The 22,373-nt window shown below is 38.7% G+C and overlaps 1 protein-coding gene across 1 annotated transcript; it reads left to right on the top strand.

Annotated features, from left to right (window-relative positions):
* Positions 1-3,345: 3,345 nt before the first annotated feature.
* Positions 3,346-22,223, top strand: swi2 (Protein singed wings 2). Its single transcript, XM_071595967.1, has 7 exons — positions 3,346-3,709; positions 6,391-6,804; positions 8,812-8,978; positions 11,370-11,633; positions 18,177-18,335; positions 19,703-19,906; positions 22,005-22,223. The coding sequence occupies exons 1-7, from the start codon at positions 3,346-3,348 to the stop codon at positions 22,221-22,223; spliced, it is 1,791 nt and encodes a 596-aa protein (XP_071452068.1).
* The last annotated feature ends 150 nt before the right edge of the window (positions 22,224-22,373 follow it).

Below are 22,373 nucleotides of genomic sequence, written 5' to 3'. Positions count from 1 at the left end.
GGCTTTTTTTCGCTATAAAACATACTGATGTCCCTTCCAATTTGTAATCAAAACCTTTCATGGCTAGAACTAAAAATTTGGTGAGTGTAATATTGTCCTTGATGGAGACTTTCAAGACACTTTGATGTTCATTGCAACGGCACCGGTCATAGGAGTCTACTAATTGGCTAGAAAACAACTCCAAATCGAATTCTGTGCTTATACTAATAGTGGTTGTAGCTGTGCTCGAACAGCAGTGGTCGTTGGTATAGCCTTGCTTAAACAACATTTTTAATGGTTAAATTAATTTCTGCCAAATTTTCGGATTGAATTGGAGAATAGTTTTTTTTAATCACAGCAAGCTCGGCAGTGTTTGAATCTACGATACGGATGACTGTAATAAAATTCAATGAGTTCAAGTAAACTTAAATCTCTGGCTGCTCGAAATAGCATTCATTGTTGCATGTTCAGGGGATTCTCATTCTACGGTTAATGCAACTTTCAATATCTTTTCGAGTCATGCGTACAACTTACGTACAGGGATCATATCCGTCCCTGTTCTGCGGCACAATTCCGTTTTTGTGGATGTTGTGCTACTTTATTCCGGTAATGCGATAAGGTTAAACCGGAAAGCAACATTCACCGGTCTTTTTTACAATCATTTTGATCTTTCAGTTGACAGGAGTGAATGAAATACGCGTGGACGAACCAATAGGTGAATCACATCTTAACGTTTTGAATCGCACCTAAAGATATCAGATTAGTGATAAAACCAGTACTACCGCAGTTATGTTTTGTGAAATCTACTATTTTTTCTAATTCCTACAAAATGCGGTGACACAAGGTTCAGCCTGATTGATACCAATATATGAACTTTTACATTTGACTTAAATTTTCAATTAAATGTTCCCTTTTGACAACTATACTGGGTGGGTCTTTTTTAATTCCGGAATATTAGCATACCAGTGCCCACCTTTATGTATCTATTACCTCGGTTTTCAACTTCAAATGTGGATCCCTCTTATTTCAGTCCGTGGTAACGAAAGTAAAAAAGTAACGCCTTGGATGCCAGTTGTTTCCTCTACGACACGGACATCCATTTCTTTGACACATGTAACAAACTAGTTTCTGAAAATGATTAAAGGGATGAGCTGATTCGAATTGTTGTTTTGGAATGAAGTCTAAATTAATCATATGATATCGAATTGAATGTAAGATATCTGCGCCTGATTGGGGTGCCGTAGAAATAAATTTACATTAGGACCGATTGAGTAAAAAATCATACTATTGAGTTAATGAAATCGGAATTGCTTATCTCTAGTTTCCACCCATATTAATTTCTCTTTCCGCGAAATATCTCCCTTCGAGATTGCAGTTGTGCATTACGTATTGATACAAACCTCCCTATGGCTTCCCAAAATCCAAAGAGTATCAGTTCTGAGATTAGAAACGGCAAATCTATAGGATAGCTTATTCGAAATTATACCTATAATTACTCATTTATTGTACAAAGTTGTACATTACCCACACACACATACACACACACACACACACACACACATATATATATATATATATATATATATATATATATATATATATGTGTGTGTGTGTGTGTGTGTGTGTGTACATATATTATATATATAATATATACACACACACACACACACATATATATATATATATATATATATATATATATATATATATATATATATATATATATATGTGTGTGTGTGTGTGTGTGTGTGTGTGTGTGTGTGGGTAATATATATTGTTCAATGTCGATAAATGGCGCAATGGTGCAAATATTTATGTGCTTCGATCATTCTATAGGATCTTTGTTTCATAACGATATTAATTTGTCGTTGAAAATGGGGGAGTGATAATAATGTGATGCGCGAATACGTTTCCATGTGTAGTTTATGAAAAATATAAATACATTATACTTGGCAATTTGATATGATATAACTTAGCAATTTTCCACTTCGTTAAAACGTGTTCATTTTTCTCTTAGGCATCAAAATTGAACTTCAAAATCAGAACTACATTGAACTATTTGAAGAACATCAGAATTGAACCACAGGTGCATCAGAACAGGCTACTTAACATCTCACGCCCTTTCTACAGAGGGTGATTTACAACGGATCATTAAATCAATGTTATAAATTTTATTTATAAAGTTGATACGTACGTACGTGATCTTTTCTCTTGCATGAATTTTACCAAAATGATAAGCTGGCATTTGATTAGTCTTTATTTTGAATTTGAACCTCTTTGTTGACTAATATTCCCATTTTACATTGCTCCTTGCAATCATCGTTTCCAGCCATTTCTACCGCATGATTATCGCTGCTTCGAATATTTGCTTTGATTTTCCATGACTTGTACCCGCTAATAGTGCATATAAGTAGCAACCGCTTTTCCTCATTACATCTTTCGGCTTATCAGTAGGTTGTTAAGTACCCCAAAGTGAATTTCAGATGCACAATGTCATTTCTATGTGACATTGTGACTAATTTGCATGCCTCTGCTAGTCGCAGTTTCTTCCTGAGAAGTTGAAATAGGTGCTAAATAGGCGGAAGGTGAGTCAGTCAGGGTCGCGTGCACTCCCATTACTGCACATCTGAGTTTTCTATTCAAAGGGAAATAGATGAGTAAACAGTTTTATACTCATTAAAAAACTATTAATTTGTGGAGTTGAATTCGAACCCGATCTAAGTTCCGTCTTCCCTCGGGGCGTTAAGTTCCCCTCACTTGGGAGGGATGGCCGTGTCTACAGACGGTCGGAATATGGTGCACAGGCACAGTTGGATACTGGGTTGCAAACACAAAGGCGGAGGAAATGAAGATTTTCAACTCTTTCAAATCTTGACGAAGCTACTCACCATAGCGTTGCAACTAATCCAGAAGGACGAATTTGCTGAGAGCTCATAATATTTTTAAAGGGATTTAAGCGAAATTTCAATTATCCAACCCGTTGGTTCAGCTGATACGTGTGTACTTCACCTTAGCTGTACGTCGTTCCGGATCATTCCATTGTGTTTTTGATTCGCGAAAGGATATTTTTTGACACCAACATGCTCACGTCTTGGCCGACGCTTAACAGTAGTGGCCAGGCAAAAAAACTTCCGCACTTTCGGGGCTTCTATGGCCGTCGAGCGGGGGTGCTCGCGTTCTGCCCTACATGTCGCACTGAATCTAGGAATAAAAATATAAAGTGCACGCTAAGTTTCAAACTATTCCTCCTTCAGCCCTTGGTGGTCACCGTTCTCCCCCGTCGACCGATGAGGAGCTCTCGTTGAAGCGGCGGGAGACCCTCGGCGGCAACCCCCTCCCCGTTCCCACTGGCTCCCCGGCCGCAAGATGGAGTCCCTCGCGATGGTGATCTTCGTCGCGGTGCTGGCCGCCGTCGTCGCGGCACGCCCCTCGCCGCCGTGCCCGCCGATTGACGCCCAACCCCACTGCACGGCCGCTCCACACCGTCGTGGTATCACGTGCCACCGCATCGCCGACCCCTTGCCTTTGCTCCCCCTGATGTCCGTTCGCCGCGAGAGACCCCTGGGGGAGGATGGCGAGGAGGAGCCAGGCCTAGGCGTGAGGGAGAGGAGGTGGGCCGGCGAGGAGGGAGTTGGAGGGCGGAAGGCGGAGGTGAGGCCCGAGCTGGTGCGCTCCATCACTTTCTGCGCCTACCCCGATGACGTCATCGACCTGGGGCCAATCATCAAAGGTCAGAGTTAACTCCGGATCCCCTTATCCATTAGTGTTCCCTCTTTGTGAGTGTGCACATGCCTCCCCCTGCTTGGTTTCCTCTCTGTCCACTCCGATTGAAACTCTTTCCTTCTGTACCGCTCCGCAATCCTCTCAATTAACCCCGCTCAGAGTAAAGAAGTTATTTCCTCTGTGTTTAATGCTTATGTACTTATGGCACCCTTACCCTCTGTCCCTCGCTCATGTGGTGACTAGTGAGGTATTATTTAGGCATGCCATTCCTCCCACTAGCTGCACGACTTCCAAGAGATGGAGAAAACTATGGCGTCCCTCTAAACGTCTTTCTTTTCATGTTCATCAATAGTGTGAAGTTCATGCTAATTTTTCTTGTTCTAAAATCAATTGCTATTGTATTAAGCGTGCCTCCAAACTTTTTCTCCATGTAGGCCATCGTTTGTTTTCATTTCTCCTTGACTTTGCAACAATGTTTGCTCGTGAAAACGGAACGCCAGGTGCGTTCCGTTCCACCAGGAGGTTACGTGTTCATGGGTTTGATAATTACTTTCGGCCACATCATGGTAGCACAAATCCGACAAATTCCGACAAATCCGAGAGCATCCAGGCCCTCCTGTGGGGATTCAATTTGGGTACTGCGGATAGAAGCCCGGTAAATTGGGTTCTTTTCAGAAATCAGTAATGGTGACATTTAAGAATTAATTCGTATTATTTCCCTTTGTACTTCTCCGGAAACAAGGAATATGAGCTCCAGTGAACATCTTGCTATTTGGAACCGTATGGGAAGAAGAAAACTTTCCTTTCCTCAGTTTCCGCACCTTTGAATTCGTTAAATCGTAAAACGCATCAATTGTTGAATAAAAACTGTAGATTAATGTGGAAGGTTCGCTTGTCAACGTGGGGTTAATTTTCGCCATCAACAGGGTTTGTATAAAAGGCATCGGGAAAAGTTTCGGAAAAAAAAGATTTATTTCAGATATTGCTAAAAAGCCTCAAAATTCTTCAAAGTGCATCCCTTGAGCGTCCACACTCTCTTGCAAGCGGCTTTTCCACGACTCGAAGGCTCCCTGGTAGCTGTTTTCCGGAAGGTCCTTAAGGGTATGCGTGCAAGCTTCTATGAAGGCACTTGTGGTCACATGGTGGTGTCCTTTGAGGGAGGATTTCACTTTTGGGAAAAGGAAATAGTCTGCTGGTGCCAATACGGGAGTGTCCAAAAAGTCGGGGTCTTTTTCAGCGCGTTGAAGGTCTTCACAAGCAGGCTTCACTAGACTCGTCCGTCAAGACCTTTGGGACTAGTCTAGCGCAGATCTTTCGCATCACCAAAGTTTCAGTGACAATGGTGTGCACTGTCATCTTATCAATTCCAATACGATCTGCGATCATGCGTACACTTAAACGACGGTCTGAATTCAGCACTTCACGCACACGTTGCACGTTGTAGTCGGCTCATGACGTCGACGGCTGTCCAGCGCGGGGCTCGCCCTCCACGTTCTGTCGGACATCTCTCAAGAGCTTGCGCCACTTTAAAACTGCAGTTTGTGACATACTTTCATCCTCAAATCTTGCCCAACGTCTCTGAACCCGATTTCTCAAGTCCAAAAATCCAAAAATATATGTCGTGCCGCTGTTCAATTGTTCGCTGCATTTTGCGTTTGCACCAAGTCACTCGACAGGGGTCCACTAAAAACTCGATCTAGCCTGAGCGAACGCTCGCAGACGATTGGCGCGTGTTGAAGGTAACCACCACATCCACCACCCCCTACCATCGAGCCTGTTCGCCGCAATGTTCAGTGACGTCAAGAAAAAATAGTTTCCCATACTTATTGTACAACACTTTGGTTCACGAGTCTAATAAAACAGTAGTACTTAACAATATTCAACTTCGAGCATAGCAGTGCGATATAAATTGAATTATGAAACCTCTCGTGCCATATCGCCTCTCTACAATTCAGCATATTCGCATTTACATGCACGAGATGGGGTGCCTCAAATATTGAGGTGGTTCGAATTCAATCGAACCATCTCGTATTTCGAGGTGGTTCGAATTTACAAGTTTTTTGGTGTTCCGATTTATGATTCCCATTCTCGTCTCTTAGTGCTCTCGTACGATAGAGGATTTTTGTAACGATAAAGGCGACCAGGTAATAATTTACTGCTAAGTATCCCCACATTTATTAAATATTTTTTTCGAGGATGGGCAACGTAAATTAAGCACCAAACTGCTAAAAATTCTTAATTTTATATTTGACTTACCTCTATGTGTGATGCCATAATTGTTTTGCGACTATACATAACAGTATGATTTTTAATGCATATGTATATCGCATTTGATTGGTTTTGGACAGGATTCATAGGGAATGAAATTTGGCTTGATCAAAAGTAGATATCGGCAGTAATCGAACCATAGGGAAAAACGTCAAGAGACCCATAGTATAGGGACCAGGGGTATCTCTCTTGAAGGGCTCAACGCGCAGTACCTTGGTTTGGAGCGGAATAACACTGAAAAATACGGGGTTCTAAAAACCGGGCCTTAATTTAACTTTACAACCAATAAATTTCACTAGCAACCATACCAAGCCGACACCCTGAAGCACGAGTATCGCACATCGTAGACGATGCACATCACACGGGTCGCATGTGTATCGTAGACGAAACTCATCCTACACTGAGACTCCGGCTTTCCAGAGTTTCCAGAGCTTCGCCGCCTGACGGTGGCGCCCGGAGGGATGGTGAGCCAAGTGGTGGGGTTCGACCTGGAGGACGAGGCCGGTGCCTCCTCTTCGTCCTCGTCCTCGGAGGAGACTGGGGGTGCCAAAGGGTTGGAGGGCAATGGGGGAGAGGCAGCGGGAGGGGGAGGCGAGGGCGGCGCACAGGAGGGCGAAGAGGAGCTGTGGGCCGCGCTGCTTCGCCTGAGCGCGTCTTCGCTGTCGCGGGGTAATGTGAGCGCCATCATGGGGCCGATGGAGGCCGACGAGGAGGAGAGACTGATGCGGCTTCTCCGCAGACGAAGGCTGCGGTCCCTTGACCTCTCCGGGAACAGACTGAGGAACCTGGAGGCGGGCCGCTGGATAAGGCGCGTGCATAAGATATACCTGGCAGGTAAGCAATTCCTTTAGCAATGCAATCATGCAATGTGCGTTCCATTTGTAAGGTCACCAAATTTTTTTCTCGGGCTAAAAGTAGGTAGGGAGATGAGTCTGGCATTAAAATGCGCGGGAACTTGTTATGAGTGCAAGACAAGGTTGACTACGCCGTCGAGGCCATAGGGTTTGTATTGCTTCCGCTAGAGTGAAAAGCGTTTTTAACACTTAAAGAAGCGTCTTTTAGTATTCAAGAAAGGTGGGTCATCCGTTTTCTCTGCTTGCGTTGTTTAACGTCCATTTAAATTGATTGAGTTGGACATGCGGTGGTGGTGTAATTGATGCTAAATATGCGAGCTATTGAATGCAACAGTCCAAAGAAGGCTGGCCGTCTTCTGAAAACGAACCCAAAAAGCCTCGGTAATGGAACAGCAGGTTTTTCCAGTGGGCACCAGAGGCCCTTTCAGAAGTGTTCTCGGCGGTCATGGAATCATGGCATCGACATTGTGAAAGTTTTGTACTACTGCTTCTCTCAGTGCGCTAAACATTTGTGTAAAACATTAGTCCAGTCAGTAAGCCAAATACTCAGATTACTGGATCACCATACCTGCTTTTCACCATCCCAGACGTTAAAAGTTTTATTTTTCCTTGAATGTTTTATTAAACACTCACAAAACTCAAAATTCTATGGAAAAGTATCCCTCTCTTTTATTTGAAATGTTCTATTACTTTGCCTTTTAAGTAGTTTTTACATAGATACCCCGGCATAATGTACAGGATTCAAGATTGATCAAAATATTTGTCAAAGGTAAAACACCCTTAGTGTTTAAAGTTGGCTTTAACCCCGTGGATTGTGGTGCACTGTGTACAACTACGAATGCCTGTAACATTGTATGTATAGTATCTCATCATATATTGTTCCTTTAAAGCCTCCAAAATTTTGGAGTATAAGTGGATGCCTTGATAGTTTAACTGGCTAAAGCACTTGGCTGGATATGGAGGGATCCGGGTTTGAATCCCGGGAAGATGAAGGATTTTTACCCTCTGAATTTTTTGCATTGTATTGGCTAGTGGTAATCTTAGGTATTAAGTGCACGGCTTGGAACCTTAGGTACTAGCGATGACACTTGAGCTTGTGTTTGCTGAAATTGATCATAGGAATGAATTAGTATATTAACTTACTTCTGTTATAGTGGAGAAAAGTTCTTAGAACATAAGATCCTACTAGTACTTACCAAAGACAAGGAAAGTAGGTATTACTATCTGGGTAGCTCTCTCCAGATCAGTAATCATGGATACTGGCACTAGTATTTTGGGAAAAAATGCTAAGTATGTACCAATACATATATGCTGGTATATTGGACCAGAATCCTAGATATTTCACGGTATCTAAGTTAATAACCATTGTTCATTTCTGAAGAAACAACCTCTGTTTGTTATTTACAGATATATGATAGTTATATTTGATAATTCTCCTCATTTCCAAATGCAAGAGAAATCTGGATGAGAAGATGCTTCAAAATGATTTAGCTTTAAGGTTACTTTTTAACACATTAAACATGTTTTTTTTGCATTTGCATGCTTGTTTGTTTTTTAATGTATCTCATTTATAGAGTCATATATGGCTGTTTGGGTTACTGATATATAATGATTAAAAAGAACATATTAAATTATCTAATCTCCAATATTATTTGCTATTACAGACTGCTTCAAAACTCTCAATTGTTATTATGTTATTTCTAGAAGCTTATATAATCACTTTGTGAAGTTAATCAACAGGTCTGCACTAATAAGAATAATAATTGCTCCTTTAATCATTAATCCTAGCAAAAAAGAATCAAATTGACACTGAAAACTTCTTCCTACATTACTTCTTTGGATGTATCGTGCTGGAGAGAGTATTGCCAGAGCATTATTATATTTTACTCTAATCTCAAATATCTATAAATATATTATAATTTCCATCAGGGTTGATTTAAAATTGGAGGTAAAAATATATGTTGGCAATTAGTCTGATCTAATTCAGGAAACCCATGGAATTGCTCAAATGGAGGTCTTCGATGGTTGGTGGCTGACCGTGATAGGACACTGCCTTCTAGACTTGGAAGAAGAATTGCAGACAGAGACAAACTCATGTGCAGTGATGATTCATATCCAGGGAAGCCTCTCTTCCCTGTAATGGCTTTAATTAAGGTTAGTGTGTTCCCTGTGAGAAAAATCTACCACAGTTTTTCATTGAGGTAGATATCTACCATGGTAGATGTTAACTCTTAAGAAACGCATTTAAAAAATACATTTAGATATACATTAAAAACATAATGTAGGCTTAAAAGCAATGCAGAAATGCTTGACCAATTTCCAAAATTTTAAATGAAAGTTATTTAATGAGAAATTTAGTAATCTGACTAAATTATCCACCCAACTGTGTCATGCTATATTTGTATCTCATCACGAAATTTTTTTATCCATGGCCATGCAAATTACCAAAACGTTTTTGGTAATTTACATGGTAACACTGGGCGTTACATGGTTTGGTAACACTGGGCGTTGGTAAAAAACATACTGTTTGTCATTCAGAAGGGCCAATCTGATAAATTGATCAGAGTGTTTTTTGATGAGTTCATTTTTAAGTCTAATTATGACCAATAAAATTATTATTATTATTATTATTATTATTACTCAGGTGTGGCAACCTAAGATAATATGCAATACACTTGCTTCAGTTTACATTCACTTGAGATATGCCAGGCAAACATACATTAGCATTATCAATAATGTAATAGCTTTTGAAATTATGGAATCCATGTTTTTAATATTTATCAACAGTTGGCCATCAAAATTCTGGGTAATGTACCAGTAAAAATGGCTATTGGTTTTTATTGTCAGCACAGAAGATTGTTTGACAGTGAAATAAATGGCTATTTCAATGAATACCACAGCAGAGTGCCTAAAGACTTTAGGTTTGTAATTCATAATTTAAGCCTTTTCAGGAAAAGGCCCTATGTGTGTAACTTTTGAATTGCCTTTCAAGGAAACTTAGGGAAATCTCTAACTTCTCTCGGTTCAGCCCTGAAATACACCAATACCTCGTAAGGATTTTATTCCATTAGTGAATTCATCTATTTGAAATGTGTTTACATATTTTTATTAATTTGACTCCTTATGCTGTGTTTGCTTGTGTACTGTGTTCATATGGCCTGTTCTGTACATGTAAACCACATGTTCTGGAACCAATAAATATTATTTTATGCATATACACACATTTTCATGCATGTGCATGCACATGGACAAACACGACTGTCTCAGTAAATGAAAGTGGCAGAAAGATGTGAGCATGAAATATTTGGCTTGGTCCCCTAAATTTTATGTTAGCCAGTTTCCTACTATAAATAAGTTTTAAAAACACATTTCACACCCAATCAGTTTTTCTTGCTTGTTAGGATAGTTTCTTGCTATCTTCAGTCTTAATTTGTATGTTGATTATGAGTTTGAAGTTCATTATGAAAGTAATTAATGACACAGCTACCCATGAGTAATAGTCAGCCAAGTGGAATGAATTTCTACAGTTTTCATTCTTTCTTAATTCCTAAGCAATGAGCATGCCTAGGATATTGGAGCCTCATATATGTGGCTTCGAATTCCTCGTTACAGCGATTCCATTGTCTCTCCCAAATACTTCATGAAAAACCACGTTTTATCTGCTCCCATTCTATCCACAATCTTCAGGAAATATGAGAATCGAATTATCTCATTCCCAAAACGTAATTCATAAAGTCAGTTAGATTTGTGGATGATCAAACTTTATAGCCAGTCAGCCAAAGTCATTTCTCAACCCACAAAAAAAATTGGCATTAAAGGTATGGGCTGAGAATCAACGTGCATAGAAAAAAAAGGCTATGAGGTTTTCAAGTTGATGCAGGATAATTCATTCTAAAATTGGAGTGCCATAGTAGTAGGGACATAAAAAGAAAAATTGCATTTGACAAAGAAGCTTTTACCATGAGTGTGGAGTTGATGACAGTTTTGTTGATGAATGATTCTAAGAAATGATTAGCAAAAACTATTAAACTATATAAAGTGTTATTTTATATGGTGGAGAAGAAACATGGCCATCAAAAGAAGAGGATGGGCATAGATTGGAGGCTTTTGAAGGCGGAGAAGAATAGAAAAAGTCAAATGGATGAAAAGGAAAACAAACAAAGAAGTGTTAGGCAATGTGGGGGAGGAGAGGGGATTGTTGGAAGAAATCTGAAGGAGGCAGGAAAATGGGTACATAGCATTTTGATTGGAAGTGGGATGTTGAAGGCGGCGATAGATGGGAGAATGTTAGGCAAGTGAAGTGGGGGAGGAAAAGAATAGGCTCATTGAAGGGAGACAAAAGGGTGCAATATTGAAGAAGGGTATATGTAATTGTTGTAATGGGTGTTTGGTTTCGACTTATTGGGCTAGGCTAGGAAATGTAGGTTTGTTCTGTCTGTCCAAAACATACCTTCAATAGAAGTACATATATCTTAATTTACATAACAATAGTCATGCTTGTTCCTTCTAAAATGGAGTGACTTAACAGCAATTCATCCTTCACAGCATTTGCATGATCAGTGCCCAGACAGTCATCCATGGCATTGCAACTGCTCCATGACCAACGTGGTGTGGCACAGTGGAGGGGACTTGGGGATGGGGTGGGCAAGTGGTGGAGGATCTACCACAGGGGGAGGGGTTGTAGGAAAAGGGAAGCGCCCTGACTGGTTGGTGCCTGTTATAATGGTCGACTGCAGTCACAGAAACCTTTCCAGGTTGCCATCACGCCTGCCTGATAACACCACCTCATTGTACGTAAAGGGGAATAGGGTAAGTATTTATTTAAATATTTATAGATAAATTTAGGATGTATCCATAACCAGCCAGGGTTTATGACCTTACAATTAATTATTTGCTAAGGTTAAAGTTGACATAGTGGTAAATATCCATGATGAAATAAGATTCAAATATATACTTTAAACTTTTTAAATGTACATTAAATATCAGAGTATCTTTTGGCCCTGTAAGTATATTAAAAGCATAAGAAAAACTATGATAAAAGATGATAATACCTTATCCACTGACAAAAAATTCTCTAAGCCTCTAAATTAAAAATTTTGAAAGGATATTTTAATTAATTTGCTTAACTACAGAAAACAGAATATGACAATAAGGTGGCTGAGGTTTGAACCTACAAAACACAAAACTAGGCATGAAAATGGACTTGATAACTTGATAATGGTTATTATGGCAAATTTACCTCATGGAAACCACATTTCCACTGAGATAATTGTCTTTTGTTAAGCTGCTTATACCACATGATTAATCTATTTTCCAACAGTAATCAATAATGATGATGTTTCAAAGCTAGTTGAAGTGTTATGTAATTACTTATACTTGTCTTAAATTCAGCTTCAATGCATTTGAATGAGTTTGTGTACTTTTCATACTGTTGGGAACACATATAGCTTCAGTGATGTCATGGGTTAGTGATGGAGTGATATGCTGAGCTTATTTAGTATTTAAATATTCTTTAGTTTTATAAGATGTTGAATAATTTTAACTGTAGCATTCTAAAACAGGTGCCCGCATATTTTTCAATCATTAAATATGGGAAGTGTGTGCACCTAATGTTATCACTTGTTTTCAGTAGAAAACAATTTTTCTTCATCTGGAGGATGAAGTTTTGAGTTATGATTTCTGTTGATTATGATTCAGGGATATTATATTTTATTCATAGTTTTCTACAGCAATTTGGTTCAAGTTTAAGTCTAATTACAATTTTCCAAATTTCTGAAACAATATTAGAAATTAAAAATCCATTATCCCTCATTTTCTCATCCCCCAAACTAATCAAAAGAAGGTTTACTTTCACGCACACACACAAAAACACATCACTATCCTACCCAAGTCAGCAGCTTGTTCCATCCTCTTCACTGTAGTCTTTTCCCTCTCCCATCCCATCAGTTCGTTGTCACCATCAAACTCTTCTCATGCTATTGTCTTTCCCTATTCCACACCTCTACCTCCCCATCTTTTAAACCTTAAATAATCCCTTAACCAACAAAACACTCAATCTTCCACTGACAAAGATGTTGCCTTCAAGTCCTGGATAATTTTTAATTTCCTTTCCTCTTTTGCTTAATTCTTTTGGGGGTTTAGTAACAATGATTAAACTAACCTTCGGGGTAGTAGTAGTTTTGAGGGGAGGCGACCGACAGCTAAGGTCATTTGCGCCATAGGGGAAGGACAGGAAAGGATGAAGGGTGGAGAGAAACCCGGCATCGGCATTAGCCTACTCTTTACGAAAGGCGCCAAGGGGTCCGCGGCTTAACGTCCCATTCGACGGACGGCGTACTCACTCAAAGTGCCCTCCACAAAGCACCTCAAGTAGGGATCGAGATACCTCTGAAAAATATTCAACACCGCCGGGATTTGAACCCGCGCCCTCAGGGTGGGAAGCCAGTACGTTAGCCCCTGCACCATCTCGATCCCCACTAACCTTTGGGTTGATTACCATTATTTGTTTTTAGTTTGGTATCATCTAGATATCTAGGTATCTAGGTATCTAACACATCTAGACAGAAATATATTCTTGCTTATGGTCTTGTAAAGCTACATATGCAGCATGCCTTTGCTTTATGGTTTTGAGGTGGGAAACTGTGCTTATAATATTTTACTCATGCAACATGAATTTTAATTTATTTTTGGCTTTATTAATGGTATGTCAATGATATTCAGGAAGTTGTTAAATCTGACATGGATCTTTTTGTAGAAGACTGTATATTGTATATGGGGATAAAATATTGAAAGGACTGGAACATCTTTCTAGAAAACTTATACAAATTACCAGTATAGATAAAAGCCAATAGAATGTAATTGAATGGAAAAAATGTCAAATAATACCATTTATGAGGAAAAAGACAAGGCAAAATCAGGAATATATATTTGAAGTTGTGAGAACAGTAAATATTTTGGCATTACTCCTATGGCCAAATTTCAATGGGGACAAAATATTGAAAAGGTGGTGACAAAAGGTTTTCAATCCCTTGATTGGATAGTGAGAAATCTTGAGAAGAGTACATAGCCACCAAGAATTAGCATACACTTCTGTTGTTCAGTCAATGATACCGTATGTGACAGCAGTGTGATATCCCTATGAAATGCCCATTTGAATAAGTTTGAGTTAGCCCGAAAGAAAGCATCTGGGAATGTTTCAGGCAAGCATAAAATGTCTGAGAGTGTGGCAGCGGTGCTAGAGTTCTTGGGATGGGAAACTCTCCTCAGAGGAGGAAGATGAGCAGATTGTCTGGGATTTTTAAAATTGAAAGAAATAATGGATATAACCCTCCCATGGACTACAATCTTGACGTGGTGGAAAGGTTTGTGTATTTCGATGACCCATAGAGCTGTTCTGGCAGGAGCAATGATAATTCCTCCTGGTAGGGTCACCCATGCCAGATAGGTCAAAGGTTAGGAGCCAGACAAAAGGTAGTCTACTCAGCGTCTGTTCCTCAGTGAGGTGGCTGCAAAGGCATCTGACCCAAGTGGGGTGGCCATTGAGTGATGGTGTCACTTTAAAAAAACTATTGAGGAATGCAACGGGAAATCACCTCAATAATCCCATGATTTTAGGATGGACAGTATAGAGAAAATGAGTCCTGGCAACTACGGGACTCGGCCCAATTGCTGTGTGTCGTGCCTGGCAGAGGGAGAGGCAAGGCTTCTGCGGTCATCATCTCATGAAACCCTTGCAAAAGAAAACCGACAATAGCAGCACAAAAGGCGCAGAAGAAGAATACCAAATTAGTTAGGACAGGAACATGGAATGTTTGGACAATGTTGAGGACAGGAAAATTAGAGAATATAAAGCGAGTGATGAAAAGGGGAAATATAGATATACAGCGGCCGGGACGAGAGCCAACGAGGGGTTGCCATAGCATTAAAAGAAGAGGTAGGAAGAAGCGTAGTCAACATAGAACAGGTAACGGATAGAATATTACCAGTAGAGATAAAAGCAGAACCAACGAACTTGGTTATTATTCAGGTATACATGCCACCGAGCAACCGTACGGAGGAAGAGGTCGATAAGATATAGGAACAGTTACAGGACAATCGAGTGTGTTCCTGCAGGGAAACATTTGATAGTGATGGGGGATTGGAATGCGACGGTAGGCGAAGGAAGAGATGGTGACGAGGTCGGGGACTACGGTTTAGGCACGAGGAATGACCACGGGGAGAGAGCAGTTGAGTTCTGCAGGAGACAGGGGTTAGTCATCAGCAACACTTGGTTTAGACACCACAAAAGGCATAGCAATTTGCATAGCTTCCCGGGAGCAGATTCAGACTCTGTTTACAAGTTAAATTTTATGAAGTGTAGCATCAAATTCAAAAAGATAAGCCAGGGGTGGTGGGTTAGGGAATGAAATGTAGAAGGATTAACTGGATTGACAAGGAGGGAGTATCGGTGGGCTGTAGAGAAAATATTAATAAGGGAAAAGAGCTGAGTACTGTCGAGATAAAATGGAAATTGATCAAAAAAGGGATATAGAAAGCTACAGGAACCGTTAATAGGAAAAGGACAGGGAAACCATGGATCACGGATGAGATGATTAGAAAGATAGATGAGAGGAGAAAATGGAAGAATGTAAACACAGAGTTAGGCAAAAGAAGTACAAAGAGTTAAATAAAGATTGGGACGGGTAATGAATAAAGCAAAAATAGAATGGTGGAAGATGCAGCGCGAGGATATGGAAAGTTTGCAGAAGTAGGGTGAAATTGGTGCACTATGCAGCAAGGTTAAATCACTATTTCTATACAGCAAGGTTTAATCACTATCAGGAAGTAATAAGGGAAGATCTGTGCTAAGAGTAACGGATAAATTGGGTACGATAATAGTTAAAGCAGAGTAGATCCAAGAGAGATGGAAGGAATATATAGAAGAACTGCATGGTAAAGAACTTAGGCCAACAAGGTTAGACATAGAAAGGGAATATGATGTAGATGAAGATAACTTAGGTCCAGGCATACCCAACAATGAGATAGAAAGGGTATTAAGAGAAATGAAATCAAATAAGGCCGTGGGGGCAGACAACATTCCTACGGAAGGACTAAAAGGTTTAGGAAAACATATTAGGAAGAGTCTATATGGACTGATTCATAGCATCTATGAGGAAGGAATCTGGCCAGAAAACTTTGTGAGCTCAGTGTTAGCTCCTGTTCCAAAAAGATAAATGCTCGTTCATGTGAGGACTAAAGAACAATTTGTTTGATTTCCCACACAGCTAAAGTTGTTCTCAGGTTCATCAACCAAAGGATGGAGAGTAAGGCAAATTATTACTAGATTTAGTTTGATAGGGGGGATTGGGAAAAACTAATGAGAATATTGCAGAAAATAGGAATATATTGGAGGAATAGGAGACTAACCCACAACCTGTACATATCTCAGACTTCTCAGGTGAGTGGGGAACGAAGAGTCCAAATGGGCAGTGTTAGGAAAAGGAGTAAGGCAGGGTTGTCCATTATCATCAATGCCATTCAACATATACGTGGAGGAAATAATTAAAGAGGCATGGGAGAAACCGGAGATAGGAAAGTCAGTGGGAAATTTGTAGAATCAGCTAGGTTTCCTGATGACCAAGCTCTAGTTTGTCAGTCAGCCAAGGGTTGCAAGCATTGCTGAGTGAATTGGAAATTCAGAGCAATAGATATGGGATGAGAATCAATACAAAAAAACCAAGGTAATGAGATTTTTCAGAAAGACAAATGGTAAGCTTGACATTAAAATAGGAGGGTAATAACTATAGCAGGTAGGACAGTTTATGTATCTCAGAAGCGTTCTGGACCAAAATGGCCAAAGTAGTAAGGGCGTAATGAGAAGAATTGCACTAGGCAAACAGGCTTTTACAAGGAAGAGGGAATTGATGACAGGGACATTGAGTAAGGATATTAAGAAAAGACTCGGGAAAACTTTGTTATGGAGTGTAGCTATGTACGGCGCGGAAACGTGGTCATTGAAGCAGGATGATAGATGTAGATTGGAGGCTTTTGAAATGTGGGTGTAGTGAAGGATGGAAAAGGTGAACTGGACGGAAAAGAAAACAGATGAGGGCATGCTGGGGTAAGGTGGGAAAGGAGAGGGGATTGGTAGGAGAAATCTAAGGAGGCAGAAAAAATGGATGCAAAGCATATTGATTGGAAGTGTGATGTTGAAGACTGTGATAGAGGGGAGAATGTTAGGCAAACAAGGAAGAGACAGGAATGGGATAAGGAAATTGGATGGGATGAAGGGAGGAAGGAATTATACAGAGATGATGAGGGGCCTGTTGTAGAGTAGGATTTTGGGTTGTGTTTTGTTAGTAGAAACAGAATATTTATTTGGTAGTTGTGCCCATCCAAAACCTACCTTAACCAGTAGATTACCTAATAATTAAATAAAATGGATATAAAACGCAAACTATAAGGGAAGGAATAAAATCATGAGAACAAAATAAAATATACATGTCAGAAAATAGATGTATTGAAAAAATCCTTCATTAATCATGGAATTAAGGAATGTGATGAGTCACTGAAGTTAATTTTAACCTGTTTCCTGACTAAATAAATTTAGAAGAAAGTGGGCATAGTTTTTAAAATCATTCAGCTAATAATATTATAACTATTATTTATTCCACCCTTGTTATCAAGATTTGATACAAGAAGTCGTCTATTACATATGATGTAATGTATGTCTTAAATGAGAAATCACAAACTACACAAAACTATGTAAATATTTACAGCAGGTCATTCGTACTATTAATCATTTAAATATTCTTTCACTGGATAGAACAAGTCCTTTTGCAGGTATTCCCTTATTTTCACTTTCAAACTATCAACATTTTCAATTCTTTAATTATTGAGGTAAATTTTTAAATAATTTTCTTCCCATTTCCTTAAATCCACATTTTAAAGCTTTAGTTCTTACACATTCGTAATGCATCTTGTTAATACTTCTTGTGTAATGTTTCGACCATGCACATATCTCTTTAGTGTGAAGCAGTTACTATGTCTTTTAACATTGATAGTTAGGCTTAGAATATATGTACATGATAGGGGAATAAAGTTCAGGTCCTTGAAAATTGTCAGGGACAGGTAATCCATATGGTTTCCCAGAGGCAATCCTCACTGCCTTTTTTTTACAAGTCATATTTGGTTTTTCATGTGTTTTGTCACATATTTTTTTCTTAAATTTGGAGGGTGCATGATTTTGTGATGTTGCTACTGTGTCAATTGCCAACTTATAAAAAAATATAAGTAGCTAAATATCACATATTATATCCCACTATTAAGATTACACAAGGAGTAATTTTATCTTTATTTTTTAAATTATGCTAGATTTCTGATCTCCGGCCACTTGTGACAAATGAAGATTATCGTGATGTGAAAGACATTTATCTTGACAATAATGACGTCACATCTGTAGATGTCCTGGAAGGATCACACTGGCTAATGCATTTTCGAGTATTCAGCCTGAAGAGCAATCAAATTAGCAGAGTGAGTTGAGATCCAAGGTTTGTTCCGGACATGATCCCATGGCATTATTAATATTACAGGAGAATAATTTTCCCTTTATTTAATAAAAATGTCATTGTATTCATATATGTATACCCCTCCACAGTGAGGTGAACCTTTTGATGGCTTCCATTAACAAAGATGAATTCTATGTCCAGGGAAATGGCCTCTCTCTATTTTATTCCAGAATAACTATATAGACACATTATTTGATATCTAAAATATTTGTCACAACTACAGCAGTAAGTTTTTTGGAAATCTATTTCCTCCTTTTGAGTCCTTCAAAACGTGCCTTAAAAGAGGTCTTCACCTGCTTCATGACATCTCCAAATGAGGATCCTATCCACAATACCGGAAAGAATCCATATTTTTTCTTCTATGATTTGAACCTGACAAAGACCTTTCCCTGAAGGCTTTTCGATTCTCTTAAACCTGAATTCAAGGACCCCCAATTTTACACGCTGCCCATAAATCATGATGACCATCCAAGCTGACATATATCATCAGGTTTTGATTGCCCCAAATAAGAAATCTTCATCTTTGTGGGCTAATTTCTGCAACTCCTCGCCCATTCCTTGCTCTCCTTCATTCTTCTCACAACTGTCTACATTCCATATCCATTTCCAATGAACCTACTTATGGCCTCATTCAACATCACTAGGTTTGTCCTAACTACCTCCAAATTACCTAAATATCATTTCAATTCTACTAAGTATCTCAAAACTAGTAAAAACGAAAAATGCATTTCTCTTCAATAATCGCTCAAATCTAATTGCAAAAAGTGAGGCAAACACCCATTTCAGACTGGGAAGATACCATTCCTAGAAAATCTATGTTAGTCTCTTTTAAGGAACTTTGTGATCTTTAATAGTTATTTCCATTTTTCTATCATGTAAAGTCTCTTTTTTTCAGCATAGGTCCTATGTGGCCTGTCTATTGTGATGTTACCTCTAGTGGTCAGAAACCATTCAATAATAAATAAAAATAACTGGATAAATAAATAAAAGTAATGATTGCATACCTACTGTACTCCTCAGAGGCATGGGATTCATTTCATAAAAGTGCCATTCAGTCAATTAATATCTCCTCTAAAAAGCCTTAAAGATAATATGATATTTTTTTAACCATGAACCATAAAACAGAGAGATGCATCATTATCATTATTGGGAGAATAATATATATGATAAAACTGCAAGAACTAGTGAAATATCTTCTTGCTTAGAGAAATGGGTTCATAGCACAATTACTTACTATACAAGATTAAATTGGTTTTCGTAGTATCTTCCTTTAAAAACTCAGACAAAGAGCCCCTGCCTCTGATTTACTGATATCAATAATTACTTTTCTAGCTTCCAGTGTATGCATTGGACGCAGCACTAGAACGAAATTCCAATGCCTGGGGTCTCTTCCTTGCTGGTAACCCTTGGGACTGTGCATGCGCATGGGCTCCTCAGCTAAGGGATTTTCTCGCTAAATATGGCTCCACTGTGGCAAGGGATGTTGGTGATGTCCGGTGTGCATTTGCTGAGGGGGACGATCTTTCTTTGGAGCCAGTAAGTGGTTGGGGGAAGCATTGATTTTATGCTAATAATAATTATTTTAAGATATCCTCTTAATCTAGGATGTGAAACTGTCAGCTGAGCACTTTTTACCTGCTGTTTTTACTCATTGATCAACTCTGTCTCTTACGCACATTCAGGGTTTGTCCCAATAAGTAAGTAAATCGATATTTCCTGGCAAAGCAGACGACTGGAGTGGGACAATTTGTATTAGGAAATATGGTGAAAAGTCTTGAGAAAGCAACACCACCCACATCAGTTGTTTGTGTGCTGTCACAGTCTGCAGATCGCTGCTAGACTGAACCCCTTTTTAAGGGTTGCATCACAAATTCACGATGCCACTTTCCATGGAGCAATAATGTGAGATAAAATTTTGTGTTAAACTCAGATATTTGGGTTCAGAGACCAGGACCATGGTTAAGGATGATTCTGGAGTTGAAAAAATGTCCCTAGTGATTGTATTCTGCTTGTACAGGATGTTCTGGGAGGGTAACAAGGAGGTTGATGATGAGGATTGCCCTGGACATCCATCAACAGCACAGTGTGATGAAAATGAGCAAAAAGTGTGACACATGCTAAATTCTGATTCACCCCCAAGTGTCAGGATGTTAGCATAGTGTAAAAGTGTCCAGCGTTTGATCATTGGCGGCACAGAGCAGAGGACAAGCTTTTAAACTGTCTAATCTTTCTCCAGCTGAAATTATTTCTCTCTAAACTCCATTTTTATGGCTGGATTGAGGGGTATTGTTAAGCTTAAAATCCCTGTGGACACCTTTTTGGCCTCTTGAAAGATCATTTTATTGTTCCTTGGATTTTCTTCTGAAAAAAGTCTGTATGGTCATATTATACATGCCTGGAGGGTGATTGGCAGAGTTCAAGTACATACTATAAACACTTAATTTTTGGTATAAATATCTATCAAACAAATCTCTTTTGTTTTTTCTGTCATTTTGAATAGATAATGTCTGTTACAGGCCCTTATCTAATAATCACACTGAAAACAAATGAAGATATGGCTTAACCTAATAATTCAGGCTAATTGATTTTTTATATACATCTTTTCTTAGCTATTGTTGTTCAGAAATGATGAAAATTAATGATCTTCATGAAAAATAAGCTATTCCAGATGTTCCCATAGTAAAATGGCTTTGCTCCCAATGAATGGGTAAAGTGGCATTTTGTTGGAAAACCACTCTTAAAATGATTTAACATTTTAAGAGTGGTTTTCCAACTTTGTGTCAGCAGATTTGTCACAAAATACCAGTTGGTATTTCCAATAAAATTATCAGACCTTCAACCTTGGCCTACCACCATTTGCCAATAATGTCTATATCTCTTATTAAAAATGCTGAATACAAGCATAGAGCAATTCACTTCCTGATAAATGAATTTTCTATTTTTCCATTGAATTACAACCATGAAAAATCATTTTTTAAAGACAATACATGTTTCTGGTGAATAATTTTATAAGCATTATGATATTATTTCCTATGGTATACATGTATCTGAGGAGACAGAATGTTATAACTTGAGGGTGTTTAAAAACATTTCACTAAATTGTGGGCGGTATGTTCAGTTGGACACTAGTTCTGCATAATAATGCACAAATTATTTATAATGTGAAGTTATGAAACATTTTTATGGATATTAATCAATGTACTAATCTGGTTTCATCACTATCGATTAAAATATTCCCAGCATGTCTTTTCATCAATCAGAGGATGTGCTCTTCTTATTGGTTCATTCAAATACTACCATACTTATTGGCAATTAGCTTTGAGTTGATTTCTTCTGCCACTTTACGTATTTAAGTTTTCATCTCAAACTTTGGTCAAAAAAGGACTTTAATTACATTCATGAAATGCAGTATTTTGAACATGATACATGTATGATGTTAAACTATCATGCTGAGAGATTATCATCATTTTAGTGTTGATGCATCGATTTCATACAAACTTGAAAGTTTATATGTACTAAGGCTTGGAGAATATTAATTCGTAAAATGGCTCATGAAACATATATTATATTTATCCATTATGATTCTACCCGGTGTAAAATTGTTTATAAATACATACCCTGTGTTTTTTAACAGGTGGTGGACCTATCAAGAAGAGAAGTTTGTATGGAAGGTGGTGATTGGAGAGGTGATTGGGGTGATGGATACTGGACTGATGGTACAATAGAGCCCCTGGATGTTGCCAACATTGTTTTGCTTCTTCTTCTAATATTTGTCCTGTCGAAACTAGCTTTTGATTGCTTTATATACCGGAGGACAGGAAGGCTTCCATGGATTGTTACAAAGATGCCATAATGACCTTTTATATACAATCTATGCCCTATCTCAAATTGGTCAAGTTTATGGCATTAAAATTTACTGATTATTTCCAATTTTTATAATTTTCACTGCACATTTGGATTAAAGCTTCAAAAAGGTTAATGATTCTTGCACTTATTTTCAGCT

This window comes from Hetaerina americana, unplaced genomic scaffold, assembly GCF_022747635.1.
Source record: "Hetaerina americana unplaced genomic scaffold, ioHetAmer1.1.p SCAF_1, whole genome shotgun sequence".
NCBI classification, from domain to species: domain Eukaryota; kingdom Metazoa; phylum Arthropoda; class Insecta; order Odonata; family Calopterygidae; genus Hetaerina; species Hetaerina americana.
The sequence above is the reverse complement of the archived record's forward strand: the minus strand, read 5'-3'. Positions and strand labels throughout refer to the sequence as shown.